This window comes from Beta vulgaris, chromosome 9 (genome assembly GCF_026745355.1).
Source record: "Beta vulgaris subsp. vulgaris cultivar EL10 chromosome 9, EL10.2, whole genome shotgun sequence".
Taxonomy (NCBI): Eukaryota; Viridiplantae; Streptophyta; class Magnoliopsida; order Caryophyllales; family Amaranthaceae; genus Beta; species Beta vulgaris.
Window position 1 is genome coordinate 4118244 of NC_079210.1, and position 21394 is coordinate 4139637.

Below are 21394 nucleotides of genomic sequence, written 5' to 3' on the forward strand. Positions count from 1 at the left end.
CAATCTCGAACTTTGCTACATGGACCTCAACAAATTGTGTTTACTTTGTTCTAAGTGCTAATTGCAACATATTCAATTCGAGTTCTAGTTTTTTCACACACAACACAACATTATTTCAGTTAAATTCAGTTTCAGTTTAGTTTAGTTTAGTTTAGTTCAGACGAAAATTAAGAATTTGGTTGAGTCCAAATGAACGCCAACCAAACCCATTTAACTTGCTCTAGTACTCTATTGGCAATTAGAAAACCCCTCCAAAACCCTCTCTTCTCCTCTGTCCATAACCTGCATAGAAATCAAAAAAAAATGCAAGTACTACTAACAATTCCAGCACCAAGTAACCCACCTTATCTTCAAACTTTCAATGACCCAATTCTACATTCACCTTCATCATTTCACAATCTCTCTCTTAACTACAAAGTAAAACCAGGTCGATTAGAAGCAGTTAAAGGAGGAGCTGGGATATTCTCTGCAATTGGGCGTGCAATTGAAGAAGATGAGTACAGAAAAGCAAGAGCTGAAGTTCAAAGAAAAGGGTTTGAAATTGAAGGGTATTCAATTGAAGGTATTTCTGTTGGTGGGCATGAAACTTGTGTTATTGTTCCAGAATTGAAGTGTGCTTTTGATATTGGGAGGTGCCCTCTACGTGCTGTTCACCAGAATTTTGTCTTCATTACTCATGCTCATCTTGATCATATTGTATGCTCTCTATCTTTCTTTATTGTAAATTTACAATGCAGATTTTGTGCCCTTTTCCCCTTTTGAAGTAGAAATTCTCAAGTGAGACGGTCTTATCTCATTTATTTTATTGTAAAGGTGTTACCTTTTGTTTACGCTACTTTTTAAATGACCCATTTGATTTAGATAGTAAGGTAAGACGGTCTTTTTTTGGAGACGGGTTACTTTGAATTGGGTTTATTAGATGGTTTATGTTCTCCAAGTTGTGTGTTTTTACGCATTGTATGTTCTCTAGATGATTTTCTTATCAAGTTGGTATTAATCTTGACCAATTTCCAAGTTATATGCTTTGCCTAAATGTAATTGTCCAAGTGCAAGTATTTAGTACTGAAAATTTAAGCTCAAAGAATAGCCAATAGCCTATGTAACCTGTGTTCTGTGGGTTATGCTTCTTCCCTATGAACTTATGGAATTTTGTAGAGGAAAATTGATTGCTGTGTTTGAAGTTGTTGTGCAATGGCAAAAATCGATACATGTTCTACATGTTTTTGCTGTTTTAAAATTTTCAGAACATTGTGGTTTAACTATATTGATTCTTGACCTATTAGTCCTACCAAGGTACTTTTCCTTTCTTGTTTCAGTGACAGTTTCCACCCTTGTCATGTATTGAAGCCAGAGACTAAATCTGAAAGAAACTTAACTTTCTCAATATGTTTTGTAAAAAAGACACTCAGATTTCTAATTAGTGAATATGTGTGTCTTAGGTTGAGATTAGTTTGTATCTTACTTGAGACTCCAAATTCTCTATGCTCACTGAAATATTATCTGGGTTTTTAGGGAGGACTACCGATGTATGTAGCAACTCGCGCTCTTTATGGCTTGAAACCACCAACCATCTTTGTATCACCATGCATTCAAGATGATGTAGAGAAGTTATTCGACATTCATAGATCCATGGGTCAAGTGGAGCTTGATTTCGATTTAGTAGCACTTGATGTTGGTATGTGGATCTAGTGAATTTGATTCTGCATATCTTTCTTAACTCCTGTAAAATTTTTCCTCCCCCTTTTTAATCTATAATACTTGTTCTGCTGAAGGGGAAACATATGAATTACGGAACAATCTAGTTGTGCGACCATTCAAGACTCATCATGTTATACCTAGCCAGGTACGCTTTACTTGAAAATTTCACCAAACTGCTATATGATAAAACTTATAGCAGTCTTTTCAGTTCAGCATTTCCCACCATTACGGCTTTCAACAGGTTTAATGGTATAGCTTGTGTAATATTTTTTTAATGTTCCTGAACTATGAAGTATCCTGTATTCTTAGTGTATAAGAGAACCCTGACTTAAACATAATCTGCTCCAATGAAATCCTTTGCCTGCATAGGACCAGTAATATTAGCTGTCTTTGCGTGCCCACACTCAGACACGCTCAATTTGCCGATTCCGCTTTAAGGAAGCCACTCTCCAAAAAACTTGATTGTGCTTGATGTAGGCAATAAATCCAGTCTCAATGTTGTGTAATATCAAATGGCACAATTTGGTCAATGCTAATTAGATAGTGTTTTGATGTTTTCGTGTTTTCAAATATGCTTCAACTTGATCATTTTTAATTCTTTAGGTTTTCCTGATGTTTCCAGGGATATGTTATATACTCGATTAGAAAAAAGTTGAAGAAGCAGTACATTCATTTGAAAGGAAAACAAATTGAGAAGCTGAAGAATTCTGGTGTTGAGGTTAGTTTTCGTCATGAATTTCCTCCTCTCCCTTTTTCTTGTAATTTTTTGACACTTTTTTTTTAGATCACAGACACGATATTGTCTCCAGAGGTGGCATTCACAGGAGATACAACATCAGATTTTTTGCTAGAACCACGCAATGCAGATGCACTAAGGGCTAAACTTCTTATTACTGAGGTAATCATCTTTGTTTCTGTGTGGCCATTGTGGCTGCTTTCTTGTAGTTTCCAGTTCCTTGTGGGTTGGCCTACTCTGCTTCTTAGGCCACTTGTTTATGGGGTCACCACACTCACGCGCCCTTTCTATTTATAAGAAGAGAGGAGTTGAAAGCATCAGATTTTATTCTACTATCTCACTGACCACTTACCCTCTTAAAGCTATAAAACTCACACTTGCAGTAATACGTTCTTGTACCACAAACTGATTGTGTATCGTGGCATTCTGCATCTCTATTCCAGTAGCACAAATCGATTGCGTGTCATGTAACATTGTTCAATTCCTATGGTCACTGATGCAATTATGAAATCGACATATCTGTGTGCCTTGCATATCATCTCTCTGATCAAGATGACTTTAACAGGCAACGTTTCTGGATGATGGATTTAGCATTGAAGATGCACGCGAGCGTGGTCACACTCATTTGTTTGAGGTACAATTTGCATGCAAAATAAAACTGTCTTTGACCTCCTAATATCTCGTGGATGCAGAAGTGCAATACAGATTATATATACATATATGTAGTACTTTGTGGCCCTAGAACAAGCTTAAAAGCCCCATGGCAAGCAACTCATTGCGGTCATCTTTTGTGAATAATTTCTTAGACCCCTTCGTATTACATGACAATGGAGAGCAAAATAGGGTTATGTTTTTCTTATGAAGAAGACGTATTTTGAATTGTGGGGTTGAAATGTTTGGAGTTTGGACTGCACCAAAAACTGGAGCACGTTGCTTGGATATCTTTTTGAAGATTCGATGAGAATGAAGGGATCTATAACATCACAATATGCATGCATGTTAATGATGCCATACGCAAGATAGAATAGACTTCATAGCAAGAGATTCCCCGACAAACATGCAACCGTAAGATAGAGATGTCACGAACTTAGTAAGGGAATCTTTGTCATGACTGATGAGGATAGATAAAGACAGATGGGAGTCTTTGTCCATGTGATGAGGAGAGAGATAGAGAAAAACTACTTACTGAAGAAAGGAATGTTAAACTTGTATCAAATCAGACCAAAAAAGAAAGTGTGTTCAGCTGATCCATGTGAAGTCTGATTACATGTTTTATCTGCAGCTTATTGAACATGCCCAATGGATTCGAAATAAAGTTGTTTTACTGACGCATTTCTCGTCTCGCTATCATCTTGAGGTAATCACCTTGTACTAAATTGCTCTTAAATGCTTATTCATTATGTTGTTGATAGTTTGGTTCTGTATGAAGAGAGTCGTCTTACTACAGATACTTCAATTTTTTCATCCATTTTGTTTTCAGGATATTCGTCAAGCTGTATCCAAGTTGCAGGCCAAGGTATCTGCAAAAGTAGTCCCTCTTACAGAAGGCTTTAAGTCGATGTACTCGTAAACTCGGAAATGGTTTTGTTTATAAGGGTAATGAAATAAATATCCCCATTGTAATTATAAACCTTAGGATTTCTAAGCAGATACTGTCCATTCTCATTTTGCTGTAAGCTTGATTTTCTCCTAGTTGTTAGTGGGTTTCGAAAATATGCTAGTGGCATTACTGAGGTATTCTTCTCTAAATTTGTAAGTTGGATATATATGTATTTTCCAATATTACAAATTTAGATTTACCTTATTATAGCAAACTAAAGAAGTAGTTTTCCAAGTGTTGCAGTAGGTAAATTTTCTTGTGTGGGTTCTTTCAAGTCTCTAGCATTCGCTGGATATTTGCTCCATTCTGTCATGATATTAGATTGCATGTAAATCTCTCCCTTTACACTTTACAGTTACACTGAAATAGGATTATCCATGAGTTGAGTCGAACTTGAAAAATGTAGCTCAACCCAATTTGACTTGATCTTATAAAGTTAGAACTCGCTCGAGCTTGTCTTGTTACTTGAAAGGCTAATTCAAGCTAGGCTTGATGTTTAAGTTCTAGTGGAACTTTACTAGTTGTTGCTGCTTGGGTCTATGATAGTGTCCGACTTACCTCAACGCCACAATCACCACCATAAAACACAACCCAAAAACTAAAAAAAAAAAAACACACCTTTAATAATCACTCGCAAGTTGCAGATGATTAAATTTTGACCATGAAATCTCCAAATATGGAGCTTCCGCGGTCGCAGCGGCGGTTGACCACAAGACAATTGTGAGAAGGAAGGGTTTGGTATGAAGTCTGGTATGAGGCTTGGTTGAGTGGGACACGAGGTCTGAGTAGCATTGGATGTATCAAAGAACTATGCACATAAAAGCCAGCTCAACAGCAATTAACTTAAGCCTTAACCTATATAAAGCATACCCATGTATCGAAGAAGATAGTTGCAGAGATGAAAAAGATGGAACAGTTGCCAGTTAAATGTACCGTCGGTTGTCAGAGACACATGGAAGGCCTATGCAGTGAAACAAACTGCAATGGTTTCAGTAAATCGATACAGCTTTTACTGCATTCAAGTAAAAAGTACAAAGAACAACCAATACATGCCAGCAAATTTCCTGAACGAAAATGTTGTTCTTCGTTTTATAAGAAAGATACACTCTTAAGTCCTAAACATATACCGGCAACATCTCAAGAAACTTTATTAAACAACAAAGACGTATTTGTTCCTCCAAAGCCAAAAGAATTTGACATAGCTGCTGTAATGGTCACTTTTTTCGATGCAGTCAGTGGCATGAAGGCATCTGAAAATATAAGGTCTGGCCGAGAAAGATTGAGAGTTAATGGCGCAATTCCCTGCAACAACACACAACCAACATCAGCCATCCTGATGAGAGCTTCCAAGGTACAATATTTATCTAATTAGGTCTTAGATTCTCAGGAGTAATATGTAAAGTGCATATAGTTAATTATTCATAGCTAGTAGTATCTTCAAGTACCCATCAGACCAACAGCAAAAAAGCATCTAGATGTCTTGATTAGAATTTAGAACTAAAGATTTATCAATTCCAATGAGTTACCAACTTTATCATATAGCTCTATATAATTAATTGCAAAGAAAATATGGAGACGAACTAACAGCGGCAATTGTGCTCTATATCATTGTTTCCGTGTGTCAGGAATCCATGCAAGGGTGTCATTTTATAGTCGCTTTAGTACTAAAAGATGTCATGCAAATATTAGAGCTTGTATCAACCATATGAACTTAAGGTATAAGAAATTATAAAAGTCCTTACATGATGAATCGCTAAGACAGTGAATATAGCTTCTACAGCTCCGGCCGCCCCTAAAAGATGTCCAATAGCACCCTGATATAGTGCACACCGTCGCGCATTAACACATCATACAGAAAAAGCAGACAGAGAATAGTATAAGAGAAAATCACTAAGCATTTAGCAATAACATCCACTTCAGCCTTTAGATTGTGTTTGGCTTGGAGGAAAATACTTTCTAGAGATATTAGAGGGGAAAAGAATAATGGAGATGGATGTGCTGGGGGGTGGGGTGTTAGCGGGTAGAGGGAAGAAGAGAAGGAGATAAGGTATAAATAAAAGAAAATAAGAATAGAACATTTCTTCATCAAATAAGGAAAATCTTTTCCACCTGGGAAGAGTATTTTCAACTCAATGATAATTTTTCCCACCTTTACAAGTAAAATATAGGAAAATGAGAAATAAGCTTCCTTAAAAAATAATTAACTACAGCCACACAAATAAAAGGCAATGAAATGGTAGTGACTAATGGGTAAACATGAGCAATCCTACAGTCTAACAAACTTTGTTCTTCCCTACCATAATTTTTCATAGGAATCAGCCATTCTACCCCCTTGATACATTTCCCCCAGTCCACGCATGCCTTTAGTATCAATGGAATTCAGTCTTTTGTTGAATTAGACATCATTTGTTGGTTAGATTTGACTATCAATGAATATGTTTACCATGATTTGCTATTTGCAATATGTATTATATACAGTGCAGTAGTTCACCAAAAAATAAAGATAGAAAAAAGGTGTCTTGGATCCCTTGCTTCAGGTTTTGAACAAGCATTGCTCAAAAAGTAACCCGAAATGCCCAACCTGATAATGATTCGAACCCGAAATCACTAAACTCAAACCCAACCCGACTCAACGGACCTGTTTGACAGGTATAATCGCAGGTGTCTAATGACATTCCCCTCTTGCACTTCTTTATCAGACTGTAGGTTCCTAAGAAACAGCCACTCATACATCTAGAATTCTTGTCTCTTGACCTCACAGAACCTCCCACTGCTGGATCAGGCAGGGTAATCTTCTTGTTGTTCCTGGTGCACTGCTGTTCCCATGACAAATTGGAATGATTACCAAAAAGGCAAAAACTAATTTGGATAGTATGCTTTACTTCATGGAGCAATAGGTTATATCCATGAGAAAATTAGTTTCATCTAAGACCCCGCTATAGTTGACCCAAGCAACAACCTAATCCGAACTAAGCACAAAAATAGCCAGATTGGTTGGGATATTCAACAAGTTTAATTAGATGAGTTACACAAATAATCCATTTAATAACAATGGGTTTGGTTAGGTTTATTTAGCCCAAAAGTCATCTGCTTTAAACCATTCACACGTAAGAACTCAAAGTAAAATTGAGAAATGCGGATATTAGTAGAAAACAAATTCTAAAATGAATCTATAACACAAAACTTTAAGCAAATGCTTAGTTCCTATATTCAGGGTGTTTATTCAACTTTTTTTTTTCAAAAAATAAATTCAATTTTTAAAGATACTACCTCGATTTCAAGATAGATGACACGGTTTGACTTTTGCACTATTCACACACTCTCCTTTTACCTTGTTTTGTGATTTTTACGCAAGGAGAAATATAATCATGTGGGATCTTGTTATATTCGTCTCAACATATACTTTTAGAATATCAACATTTAAAAAAATTTACATGTTCGGAATTAGAGATATTAATAATTAAAGTTGTGTTGGCAATTGGGCCCAGAGAAGTGTGTTAAGTATTTTGAAACAAAGGAAGTATATAGGTTAGACGGGATAGACTCATATTATAACCCATTTTATAATCAACTTAGTGTTGAGTTTTCCAACCTTTCTTAAAAGAATAAGTTTAGGGTGAGAAATCTTCAACCCCTTTGATATTGACACAAACAACCTACTCCCACACAACCTAATAACCAGCCACGACCTACAGTTTAATTCGATTAGCACCATATAAGAGACAAGATCGCAGAAAAAGTTCACTGGGTGAAGTGACAGACAATTATTCAAATTCAACTGAGTTCAACGATGCACGAAACATATCTCCAAATTCATTGCAAAGAAGAAGTTGAGGAAAATTATTCATCATAGCAACTTTCAACTTTACCTTGGTTGAAGAAAATGCTAAAGCACCAGACTTCGCATGCTCACCAAATGTTGCTTTGATTGCAGTGGCTTCTATGGCATCACCTGAGCATAATAAGAAATGAATTAGTAATAACAGGACCGATAAAAAAATATGATAGACATCTTAAATTAGTAGCTAACAGAAAGCAAATACTACAGTCTCTAAAGAACCAGAAAGTTACGACATTATAACAGAATCCGAAGTCCAAACAACCTACCTAAAGGTGTTGATGTAGCATGAGCATTTACATAGTCTACTTGGTTAGAATGAAGACCTGCCTGAAAATCCAAAATGAGCAACCGTTATTTACCCCTCTACCTCTATTAAATTAATTGAAGTTAAGATAAAGTGAGTATCTATTCACTTTATTCCCTCTTCTGTTACATGAAACATGAGTTTGAAGAAAATCTCAATAGGGCATTTTATCAATTTGTTGGAGCACGTTTTAGAGATGAAAATTGAGAAATGAGGGAGATCCTTGAGACTTTGATTTGCGAAAAACTTAACCCACAGCATTTTAGCATGAAGGCAATAGTTTTGATCTGTTGACATGAGCTGGAGGATAAAATTCAAGGCACTCATTCATTGATGTCGTACACTAAATTGACTATATGAATTAGAAAAGATAGGAACTTCAAGGAAGTTTTGTTTTTTGCTATACCAAAACTAAGAAATTGTCCGCTGCAACTTAACTCTTTATTTTAAGTTGAGAGATAACTCCATTAACTATTAAGTTCATGTGCAGCAAATATTATCATACAAAACAGAAGCAATTTCAGATTTCATAGTATATGGTGAACTGTTCAACTTTTCACAGGAACATAAAAGGCACGTGCCAGGCATCGTAGTCTCCCTCTCTCTATCTGCATCTCTTACACTACGTCATTAAAGAAGTATGTACAAAGGAAACTAAGCATCTGAAAGTACTTTAACGGCCAATAACTTACCTGTTTTAAAGCACTTGTCATAGCCAGGATGGCACCTCTTCCATCATTATGAGGTTGAGTTATGTGATATGCATCACCTACAAGGTAACAAATGTCAAGATAACTTCTAAAAGAGATCCAAATTTTGGTAACGAATGTATTTTGAAAAACAACCTGACATCCCATAGCCACAAAGCTCTGCATAAATTTTTGCACCGCGTTCCTTTGCATGTTCAAGTTCCTTTAACAAAAGGAAATACGCTTAGAGAGCAACCAAAAATGAGACTCATGAAAGTTGCACGACCATCAGATTTTTAAGGCATGACAATTGACAGAGGAAAAGTTCATCGAAACTGTCAATCTGTCATACATCTACAGACGTTGCCTTGCAGAAGATGATTTAATGGCAGTATAGAAACAAAAAAAACTACTTTAGACCATGTTACTATGAGAGCTGAAAAGTAGCAAGCAGAGAGATCTAAGGACAAACATATGTAAGCAACAGCGCAACTTAAAAGGAATAGCACAAAAGATAACATAATATCAGGAATAAACTACAGTAAACAAAACCGATCAACTTACCTCCAATACCATAACACCACAACCTTCACCAATTCTGCAGACAGAAAACAAGTTAATCCAACAACAGCAGCAAAAAAACAAAAACAAAAGAACAAATATATTCAATAAATAAAAGTACTACACATTTATGCCTATTCATATGTGATACACCTCAAAGGAGCTGCAAGTATCATCTTACACAAAACCATCACGTCCAATATCAAAAGGTCGAGAGGCTTCAGAAGGGGAACAATTGTACTTCGTGGACAAAGCTTTTAACCTGCATGTTAAGAAGTATTTAATCACTATGATAATATTTTAAAACTAAATGTCTTTACTTGCATACATTAACATCTCACATGCATGGATCACTGATAAATATGTCAGGAAGAGGGGAAAGGAAGGCATTATGGCATTATGGTACCTTATGAGATAAACCATTAGAAGCAAGAAAAATAAATACTTCATTGAAATGGAAAGCATTCATAACTTCTCTAGGCCTGGAGCAGAAAAGAAAAAGCAACCACAGCAAGTGAAACCACTCCAAAAAAAAAAAACATTCAGCCAAAATTAATGAATAAATGCAAAACCAGCATATGATATGTCCCGACCAGACCAACACTAACACCAACACCAACATGAACCTAAAAGACTCTCAAGAGGCTCCCTCTACAAGCAAGATAAAGGGATGAGGTGTCTAAGATCATAAAAGAGATTCCCCACTATTGAAATAGGCAAAAGAAACTATAACCCATTTCAGCGCTAACATGTTCTTTTACAGTGCTTGCATGTTTATGTTGACATCCAATTAAGAGTAAGAGGTGCTTAAACAAGATTACCCTGATCCTCAAAGCACATTGATAGCAAAAGCGCGAGACATTTTATTTACTGGCCATGACGCAATGTCCAAAGTCCAAACTAACAATAACATCTTATTGACATGCCATCTACCGAGCGTCCAATCACAAATTTTAGTAGCAGGTCCAGATTAATTCATTTTGAATGCAAAGATAGCTAACAAATAGATCTTAGCATTCCATCAATATGAATCAACAGTGCTGGGTCTGTCAAGCTCAATAGTTTGTTCTTCAATTAACTTTCAGAATTCAGATTCTAACTGACTTCCATTTTTACCGAACAATTGATTACACAAAAACCTTCTTCCCAAAATTAAGACCTTTTGAGGAAACAGAGTTTTGTCCATCTCATGTAGAAGTGATACCTGCAAAAACCTGCGACAGATAAGGCATCAATGCTGGCTTCTGTTCCTCCGGCCACCATAACGTCTGCATCTCCAAATAGAATCATACGAGCAGCATCTCCAATGGAATGTGCCCCAGTTGCACAAGCGGTCACTGCAGCATGATTTGGTCCCTAGATTCAAAAACAAGACTATGCATGCATATACCCTTTCAAGATAATTGATAAGCATTTTTTTGTGTGATAAACACAATTTTAAAGGCATCATGTCTAACCAAAATAAGCCATCAGATTCAATATGCTAACACATCCCAGCAAACAATCACAGTAAAAATCCAACTTTTCCTCACCCTCAATGATGAAGATCAACCATGGAGGTGAGATTCTAGGTCTGGTTAAAAGATAACAGTGATGATTCTTAAGATCATTTTTTCTTTAAAAAGAGCTGAAATGAGATGATCTCCCTGGCCCTTGCACATACTCTCTCTGTTTTTTTTTTATCTTTCTCACTTTTCTATACACATCTCCCAATGCACATCTTTGAACTTAAATATCTTTCATTATATATTAGTAAATATTGTAACGATTGAATATTAATAATGTACTAATTGAGATGAATCAAACAAGACCCCACATGACTATATTTTTTCTTATAAATTGAAAAATATTGAGAAGATTCTCTGTAAGTATAAATAGTGTCAAGATTCTAAGTGAGAACGATAAAAAAAAACAGAGGGAGTATTATTTTAGACATTGAATTTTCTTACTAACATGCTCTTTTCCTGGGAAGCAATTAAACAGAAGTTTCTTACTGTAGAAATTCTTGTTTGTCAAAAAAAGAAAAAGGAATTTCAGCTTTGGGCTCAACTTATGTCTTATGGTGTATGAGCTTGTCTTTGACTCGACTTTCTTGGATTCAAGTGAGCCTGAATTCAAATCATAGCACGGAAAAGAAGGCTAAAGAACAGATAAATTAGGAAAGTGCACAGAAAGAGCAAACGTGCAACTCTCAAAAGTATAGCCTTGTTCATGTCAACCCTCCCATTTACTAACTTTGTCTCAATATAATAGGCCACATTTGACGAATTTCGCTTACTTTGGCAATTAAATTATATAACTATATTAGTTTGTAAAGCTACTCACTCAAATCTATCATTCGACAGTTTTACCTGTGATAAAGTGATTGAAAAAAAATTATCAAAGTTAACATGATGTGGTCTACTATTCTGAATTGGAAGGAGAACCTTTCTCACACTTCCGTATAAGTGGAGCCAAATGCTTCTTTGTAGCATAGCTTACTTCATAGATAAGATCTTGAGTGATTCTTAAGCTAAGGCATTTTTTTACTCTCTTGTGGCCCTCTTTGCTTTATACACCTTTGAAGTCCAGAGTGTGTTGAATTTGTCCCCAACAATCCTTTCCTCAATGGGCGAATATAGTTTCTGTAATACCTTCCGTAAATACTAATATTTTTTATAAAGAAAAATCAAAACAAAGATTCCTCTTTATTAGGTTCATTCACTGTCCAAAAACATCCATATATTTAACTGTTAGATTATGAAAAATTGTTCTGTAACTAATAACTATATCAAACCAAGGATCCACCCACCAATTTCTGCAGGCTACTCAGAATGCATGCATGAAAGAGTGTGATTGTAGGTAATAATTAAACCTGGATCAACATATATTTAATCAAACCTGATTTCATGTTTTAAATATTTTTATTTGCATACTTTGGATCCAAAAAAAGAGAATTGTATGGGGTAGGTGGAAGGTGGTCAAAACTGAATGTGGTACAGTTTTTGTGATCCAAATCCAAGCCACAGATCCCTTTTTTTCTAGTAATGCCTAAATCATCCCAGAAAACCATATTTATAATTCAGTTCTTCTCAAAAGTGTCAGACTATATTTGTCTCCGCTACTACTGGAGTTCGATAGAAAAGTGATAGTAAATACAGCATGTACATATTTGATTTATGTTTAGTTCCCCTAGTTGTGCATATTTAGGATTCTCAATATACTCCTGTACGATGTACATTTCGTCTGTATGTTGTGATATACAACTTATCCCTAATCAAAGACTTACCAAGTTACCATGATCTAGCAAACATAATGTTACTTTTTCCAGTTAATGTGTAGTCATACTTTAAAGTAAATTAACCAACCAACTTACATGACGTACACAAGGATTTTGAATGGTGGAAGCAATGCTGTTACTTTTTATGTATTCAATTATCACTTCACTTGATCTGGATTGGATTCAAATAGATCCGAGTCCGACAGATCTGATTTCAAAAGATTTTGGATCAGTGAAATTCCATAAAATAAACTAATTCAAATTGCTACACTTTCAACTATCTCTAACTGAAAAAAGTACTGAATTAACCAGAACACCAATCATTATCTGTAATTCTGCATTAATGAAGCAAAGAGTCAATTACATGAATTAAACGGCAGCGTGATCAGGATTAACTGGAACTACCAGGGGAAAATTCAAGAGACATACAGAGCAAGCATGGAGATCCAAAATATGAAGGAATTGAAACGTAAGAATACCTGGAATCCATACTTCATGCTCACATGGCCAGCAGCCATATTAATTAATATCTTAGGAACAAAAAATGGGCTCAGCCGCCGAAGACGCTGCAAAGCGAACATATTTTTTCAGTGACAACCTCTTACTGTCCTTTTCTAAAATTTAATTGTAGTTGGTTTTCGTTGAACAAAATACTGTAAAAACCTAGGAGTACTATAGGGTTTATTCACATCACCAGCATTAATAAGGAAAAGAAAAAAGACCTCCTTGAACAAATTGCTAAAGATCAAGCCAGTTAGAGTGGGTAGAAAATAGAAATAACACTTAGTTTCAAAAATGCTGATCAATATTTTTCTTTGACCCACTAGCTCTGGCAAGAATTCTTCGACTATCGTACATCAACGTTCTATAACAGCAAACTTATGGAAGACTAGTCTTTTATGCACGCAATGCATGAAAAAGCAAATAGAAACTACCTTTAACTTGTTTTTGACCTTGTATTTTTCTTTTTTCTTTTTCTAGAACTGGTAAAGATGAATTTGATAGTTTTTTATTTAAAGATATAATTGTAATTAGGGTGGACACAGAGTCCTCTCCTCTTCCCGTATATAAATAGAGATTGTTGGGTTCATACAGAGAAAACAATTCATAGAAAGTCAAATGCGCAATATCTTCAGCGATAGAGCAAGATATATCTACCTTTTCACAAATCAGCTGTGCAGCATCCACAATATCACACATGCTCCCAATACCACCACCAATGGATACTCCCTGTTGTCTTCTATTAGCATACAGCATATAGCCAAAATCCAGACAAACAAAGACCATAAAAGTATTTCTCTTGCAGCTTGACAAGAAAAACAATCCTTACAGTTCTTTCTTTCTCCTCCTGTTTAGTTGGAGACCAGTTTGCATCTTTAAGAGCCTCATCAGCAGCACATAGTGCATACCCTATGAACCTCGAAATAGACCTATGCTCCTGATTAAGATAAGATCAGAACAGACAGCAAAAAATAGGAAAAATTATTACAGTACTCACACCATAGAATATACTAAATAGCCATATTATGGCCTGTCAAATGTACTCGTCAAATATAGCCATATAAGGACGATAGTCATACAGTGCAACAAGTTCGGACGTAAAAGTTATTGAGTTACATTGCAGTCTCATCACAACATGGACGAACAAATACAGTATATATTAAGGTGTAACTAACACACACAAACAGGAAATCCAGCTTTTTGTTCATTAGGAAAAAGTATAACTTTTGAGCAAAATGAAGTAAGATACATCAAAAGCAGGAGCCTGTTTGTTATCATATTTTCTATTTCGTTTTTAAGTTTTCAATATAAACATAATTAGTATGAATATGAATAATCTTAAGCTCATTATACAACTTATTATCATATGAATTCAAAAATCTTAACACCAAAAGCTAGAAACTCGCGATGATACTGAACAGGCCCTAAGCTAAACTGTCCATTCTTTCTACATTACTACTACTTATAATATGAAGCAGTTCAACTCCAATTGTAATCAAACAAACAGAGAAAAAGAGACATCACAATTTCATACAAAATCAAATCCAAACATAATTTCAGAAGCATAAACACACATCATAAAATGAACAACATTTGAACCTAAGCATAAAGATTATAGAAAAAGAAACCTTAGACCACAATTGATCGTTAAATTGACCAACAGTAGTTCCAGAAGGAACAACAGCTGCAACTTTAGACGTAAGTTGATCAAAAACATGAGATTGAGTTTCGTCGTCGAAATTATCCAATCTAAGATCCTCACAAGTTACTGCTCTAATTCCACATTCACCTTCAATTAGTCTCTTCCATGTCGTATCAACACCGCAACCAAGAGGCGTTACCATGCCTAAGCCTGTGAAAATTCCGCCATTGATGTTAATTGCTGAGCAGAGTTAGAGGGAGTGGATGGAGGATAGGGAGAGAGAGAGAGAAATTACCAGTGACGACGACACGGCGATGGCGCGAAGAAGAAAGAGAAGGTGAGGTTGTTGAAGAGGAGAAGAAACGATTGAAATGGAAGCGAGAAGGTAGTAAACGACGCCATTGATGGTTTGCCATTGGAGGTTTCACCACCTGTTCCCAAAACCTCTGCTGAAATGCGCCAGTGTCTTAAACCCTTTTTCTACATCCAATAATAAGTAGGGGTGAAAGTTCGGTGTGCGGTTTGGATTAGGGCCTAATCCAATCCGATCCGAACAAAATTTGAATTTCAATTTTTCAATCCGAATCCAAACCAATTAGGGTTTGAATCTGATCCAATCCAATCCGAATTTGCATACTATAGATTGGATCCGATCCGAAAATCCGATTTTTTAAAAACTCTAGTTTTTCGATTAAATGAATAAGCACAACAATAACTTAGTAGATTTAGGAAATGAGGAATTAAGTGCACTTAGTGTTTTAGGGGAAGGGTTGAAATGCTATGTGTATTGGGTTATGGAGTAGGTTTTTTTATACAAAAAATCAGTTAAGCACTTAAGCCCAATCCAGATACATAATACAAGGCATATTACTATTTGGTTATATTGGATTTTTGGATCCGATCACCCTCAATCCAATCCGATCCGAAAATCCAAATTATCAAAAAATCTCAATCCGAATCCAATCCGAACACAGTTCAAATCCGATCCGAATTACTAATTCGGATTGGATTGGATTGGATTTTGGATTTTATCCGAATAACTTTCACCCCTAATAATAAGGGTGGGTTATATTCAATTTATTGGCCTGAATTTATTGGACCTTATCTGAACTGAACTTATTGAATTTGAACTGAACTTATTGAAACTTCTTAAACCTGATTGGATCTGATTCAACTTATTGGACTTGATTGAACCTGATTGGAATTTATTGGACCTTATTGAAACTTATTAAACCTTATTGGTCATGATTGAAACTTATTAGACCTTATTAAAACTTATTAGACCTTATTAGACCTGATTGAAACTTATTAGATCTTATTGGACCCGATTGAAACTTATTTGACCTTATTAGACAAAAACATTAACCATGAATAACATAAATATTACCACTAACGTAAATACTACCCTTCAAAAAATTTTATGGAGTAATAATTATTATAATTCGTCCTTTAAAAAAATAATGATTATTAATTATCTCTTATGATAATTAATTTAACAAAAAAAATTTACTATTTATATATTTGCCTATACATAACTTTCACCAATAATATATCTAATAGTCTTGTTTTGATTTTATAAAACACTAGTAGAAAATCAAAAATTAATTAACATTTATTGCTAACAAGTTTAAATTGGCACGTATAAAAAATTATCACTTCACTTTCATTAATGTGAAGGTAATTAGTTCACAAATGGTCCATTTAAGCAATTATGTGTCGAGAATGGCCTACAACTTCGTCTCTCTTATCCTTATACTTCACCTCAAAATGGCAAAGCTGAAAGACATATTCAATCAATCAATAACATCATGCGTACTCTTCTTGCCCATGCTTTGATGCCCAGATCATTTTGGCATCATGCCCTTGAAATGGCTACCTACCTTCTTAACATCCTCCCAACCAAAGTTCTAAAATATCTCTCTCCTATTCAAATTCTCTATAAAAAAGATCCCTATTCTCATTTGCGAGTCGTGGGTTGCTTGTGTTTTCCTCTCTTTCCTTCCTCTGCAATAAACAAGTTGCAAGCAAGATCAACCCTGTGTGCTTTCTTGGGCTATCCCTCCAAACATCGTGGCTATAAGTGTTATAACATGTCTAGTAGAAAATTTTTTGTGTGTCGTCATGTGCAGTTCTCTTGTCGATGAATTTCCATTCCTCAAGATTCATACTCCTTCTACTTCTACCTATGATTTCTTAGAATATAGCTTATCTCCATACAATCTTCATAAATTGCACAACCTGAGCTCACAAACACATTCTGCTCCACACATTCCCACTCCCTACACTTCGGCCTACTCCTCACAGCCTATTGTCATATCTCCCACAGCTCATCATGGGTCCTCCCCTATTTTCTTATCTCCTAGTCAGCAACAAGCACACACAGCCCACTACTCCCCCCATCAGGCGCCCAGCTCACTCTTCTCCTCTCCTTTACACTTTGCGGGTCGGCCCCATCACCCGTTGCTCCTCAAAATTCCCCACGACCCCACACTACTAATCCCATAATCCATTCCATGACAACTCGAAGTCAAAATGGCATTATTCGTCCTAACTGCAATTTTTTTTGCCAACTTGAGCACTTCCACCACAATCACAGTTTCCCCTATACCAAAAAATCCAGTTAGTGTGTTACATGTATGAAGTTGGAAAGATGCAATGTTGGATGAATATAATGCTCTTATTAAAAATGGACCAGGACATGGAAATTAGTGCCTAGACCACCTAATGTGAATGTAATTCGGTCTACATGGATATTTCGTCATAAAAGAAAATCTAATGGTGAATTTGAGCCGCATAATGCTCGTCTTGTAGGTGATGGCAGGTCTCAAAAGCAAGGTGTGGATTGTGATGAAACCCTTGAAGTTGGAAAGATGCAATGTTGGATGAATATAATGCTCTTATTAAAAATGGACCAGGACATGGAAATTAGTGCTTAGACTACCTAATGTGAATGTAATTCGGTCTACATGGATATTTCGTCATAAAAGAAAATCTAATGGTGAATTTGAGCGGCATAATGCTCGTCTTGTAGGTGATGGCAGGTCTCAAAAGCAAGGTGTGAATTGTGATGAAACCTTCAGTCCAGTGGTCAAACCTGCCACTATTCGAGCTATTCTGAGCATTTCCTTATCTCATTCTTGGCCCATCCACCAACTCGATGTCAAGAATCCCTTTTTACATGGTCATCTCAATAAGACATTTTATATGCATCAACCCTTGGGGTTCAAAGACCCTAAACATCTTGACTATGTTTTCTTGTTGCAGAAATCTTTATGGGTTGAAACAAGCTCCTCGTACTTGGCACCGTCGATTTGCAGACTATGTATCCTCACTTGGCTTTTCTCACAACCAATCTGATCATTCTTTATCATTTACCGGAAGGGTTCTGACACTGCATACATTCTTCTCTACGTTGATGACATTATTCTCACCACATCTTCCGATCACCTTCAGAATTCTATCATGACACTTCTAGCCTCAACATTTGCCATGAAAGATCTCGGCCTTATGATGATCCTATCAAATACAGACAGCTTGCAGGTGCATTACAGTATCTTACATTTACTCGTCCTGATATCTCCTATGCATTGCAACATGTTTGACTTCACATGCATGATCCGAGAAATAATGCTCATATGAATGCTCTTAAGCGCATTCTGTGCTATATACAGGGTACTCTCTCTTTTGGCTTGCATCTCTATAAGACTTCTATTGAGAAGTTGATTTTTTATACTGATGCAGATTGGGGTGAATGTCCCGACACTAGATGCTCTACCTCGTCTTACTGTGTTTTCCTTGGTGACCATCTCATTTCTTGGTCCTTCAAACAATAACATACTCTCTCGAAATCCAGTGGCGAGGCTAAACACCGAGGTGTTGCTAACGCCGTTTCCGAATCATGCTGGATTTAGAACTTACTATTGGAGCTTCATTTCGTATTCGTAAAGCTACCTTGGCCTATTATGATAATATTAGTGTGATATACTTATCAGGTAATCATGTTCAACACCAGCGCACTAAACATATTGAAATGGACATTCACTTTGTTCGCGAGAAAGTTGCCCGTGGCGAAGTTCGTGTCCTCCATGTACGGTCCCATTACCAGATTGCAGATATTTTTACAAAAGGTCTTCCGTGTTTTATTGGATGATTTTCGATACATTCTAAGCGTATGAGAACCTCCCGCTTTGATTGCGGAGGTGTATGTGCTAGTCAACAATATTAGAATATAGAATATTCTGTAATTTTTTTGTGTGTGTAATAATCTATTTTAGGTTAGAGTAGATTATGATGTAAATGTTTTCTTATCTTCTAGCCTTAGACTACGTTTGTAATGCTATATATTAACCAAGTTCAACAATGATAATATTCAAGGGATTAATCTCTAACAGTTTTCTTTTCCTCCGTTATTTCATTCTTCTTTTTATTTTTTCTTTTCTTTTTTGGGATTTTAAGATTTGATTGAAATTGAAGTAATTCGTGATAAGAGTGAGTGAGGAAGTATGAGAATGGGAATGCGTTTGGTTGTATAAATACCGAGGGATGAAACACGTATGTATTTTGGTGTATTTGATGCGTTAATAGGAAAAAATAGGACATCATTTAGCAACTCAACACTCATTTATTGTGTGGGAAAGATACTCATTGTATATTTATATGTGCCAAAATTTTCAAAGATATGCCTTTCTGTATGGACAATTGATTCAATTGCTATGACAGGTATATATCATCTCTCGTTAGAATACACCTCTTAATGTAGGATGCTTATCCATTCCAATTATATAAGGGGAAAAGTTTCGTCAATTATTTTTGTCATCTAACTTAAGCTAACAAGTGCATATATATGTCATAGAATATGTCGGTTATATAATTTGACATCCTTGAGTGTTGACCCCTTACATTGTGGAATCCTTTTCCTTTCTGTTTTTTCACTTCCAATGCTTCTAGTCTTTTTAGATTGTTCTTTCTTTATTTTCCTTGTATGTTTCTCCATTGTAAAAAAAAAAAAAAATACATTGTGGTCCATATATGTGCCAAGCATAAGACCATGTTTTTCTTATGGATAGAGGGATTAAGCTTGGGAGAACTCGTAATCTTGAGCCCACTTAACCCATGCAAACAGTAAAACTGGTCATAATCCGCTGATCCGCATGAAATGAGCTAGATATACACGTAACACCTGCCCACATTTGAGCTTGGCGGTTGGTAGTTCCCAAACTTGACATGAATTAGAACAGTATAACCTTCTCTTTGTCATATGATACTCCATCAACAAGTAATAAGTCACATTATCTCAACCTGTTCATGATCAACAATATACTATGCTTTCACTATATTACCCACAGCAATAGTTGTTTTTTTATTGTTTCTCTTTTACATCCCCTCTCCACCAATTTATTAGAGTAGAAGTGCCATTCAAATTCTCAGCATAATTGATTTGTAATTTAGGAATATAACAACATTTTCTATCTCAAAGAAGTATGCACACATCCAAGCCATTGTGACCGAGGCAGAAGGTTTAGTACAGTAGTACTTCCATCCAGCTTCTGAGGCAGTGTCCTGCGGACGAGTCCTACTGACCTCTTAACTGGGTACCAGCGAGAAAGTATCACCCAATACCCGGTATGGGGAGGTAGTTGCCCATACCGGGGGTATTTTTGTAGTTTTGCTGAAAAGTAAATGCAAAATGGTAATTTTGACTGCAATTTTTAATCTAAAAAATTAAACTACTGTCTAACTTGTACTTTCCCCTTTCTCTCTCCTCTTTCATTTTTCACTTCACTATCAATATTTCTCATTCATCCTCTTTAATGGTGAATTGGTGATGATTGTAAACACTACCACCGACATATCTGCAAACTGATTTGAAATAAACAATGATCTTATAAATTCAATTTTGAAATAAAAAAAACCACCACCACCCAGATTCTTGTCGATTGATGAAGAATCGCCGATGGAAATACTGGTTGATGGTGATGATGAACGGTGATGATGTTGTCTTATGTTGATGAAATGATGATGAACAATTGTCGATTGATGATGATTATTCTTGATGATGATGAGGATACTTGATGATGATGATTCTTGATAAACGATTGAGGATGATGATGATGAGGAGGAGGATACTTGATGATGATGATTCTTGATAAACTATTGAGGATGATGATGATGATGAGATGGTGCCACAGATTAGTTTTAGGATTTTGTGGGATGGAAGTGAAAAAGAAATAGGAGAGAGAATGGGGTTCTGTAATTTGGTGTTGGTGCCTTGGTGGTGTGGTGTCGAGTGGGTTAGAAGGGGATAATTTTATTATTATTATTATTATTATTATTATTATTATTATTATTATTATTATTATTATTATTATTATTATTATTATTATTATTATTATTATTATTATTATTAGTAAAACAAATCAATAAAGATCAATGTCTTTAATTCTCATTTCTTTTTTTTTTCTTTTTTTTTGACGACAAGGACAAACAACACTTTAAATAGCTATGTTACCTTGCCTCGCTGCTACTGCTAGATTATGCGCAGGGACAAAATCTGTCCTACTCAC

At 35.8% G+C, this 21394-nt stretch overlaps 2 protein-coding genes across 2 annotated transcripts; one reads left to right on the forward strand and one right to left on the reverse strand.

Annotated features, from left to right (window-relative positions):
* Positions 1-214: 214 nt before the first annotated feature.
* LOC104902741 (tRNase Z TRZ2, chloroplastic) lies at positions 215-4268 on the forward strand. The gene is made up of 8 exons (XM_010690639.4): positions 215-696; positions 1513-1675; positions 1773-1843; positions 2321-2416; positions 2483-2596; positions 3000-3068; positions 3717-3791; positions 3915-4268. The coding sequence occupies exons 1-8, from the start codon at positions 304-306 to the stop codon at positions 4002-4004; spliced, it is 1071 nt and encodes a 356-aa protein (XP_010688941.2). The 5' UTR covers positions 215-303; the 3' UTR covers positions 4005-4268.
* A 665-nt stretch (positions 4269-4933) lies between these two features.
* On the reverse strand, positions 4934-15308 carry LOC104902742 (3-oxoacyl-[acyl-carrier-protein] synthase, mitochondrial). Its single transcript, XM_010690641.4, has 14 exons — positions 15127-15308; positions 14818-15041; positions 14019-14126; positions 13847-13918; positions 13168-13254; positions 10634-10785; positions 9611-9691; positions 9433-9466; positions 9025-9091; positions 8872-8948; positions 8142-8202; positions 7904-7986; positions 5777-5848; positions 4934-5336 (listed from the first exon to the last, which is right to left on the reverse strand). The coding sequence occupies exons 1-14, from the start codon at positions 15245-15247 to the stop codon at positions 5172-5174; spliced, it is 1404 nt and encodes a 467-aa protein (XP_010688943.2). The 5' UTR covers positions 15248-15308; the 3' UTR covers positions 4934-5171.
* Positions 15309-21394: the final 6086 nt, after the last annotated feature.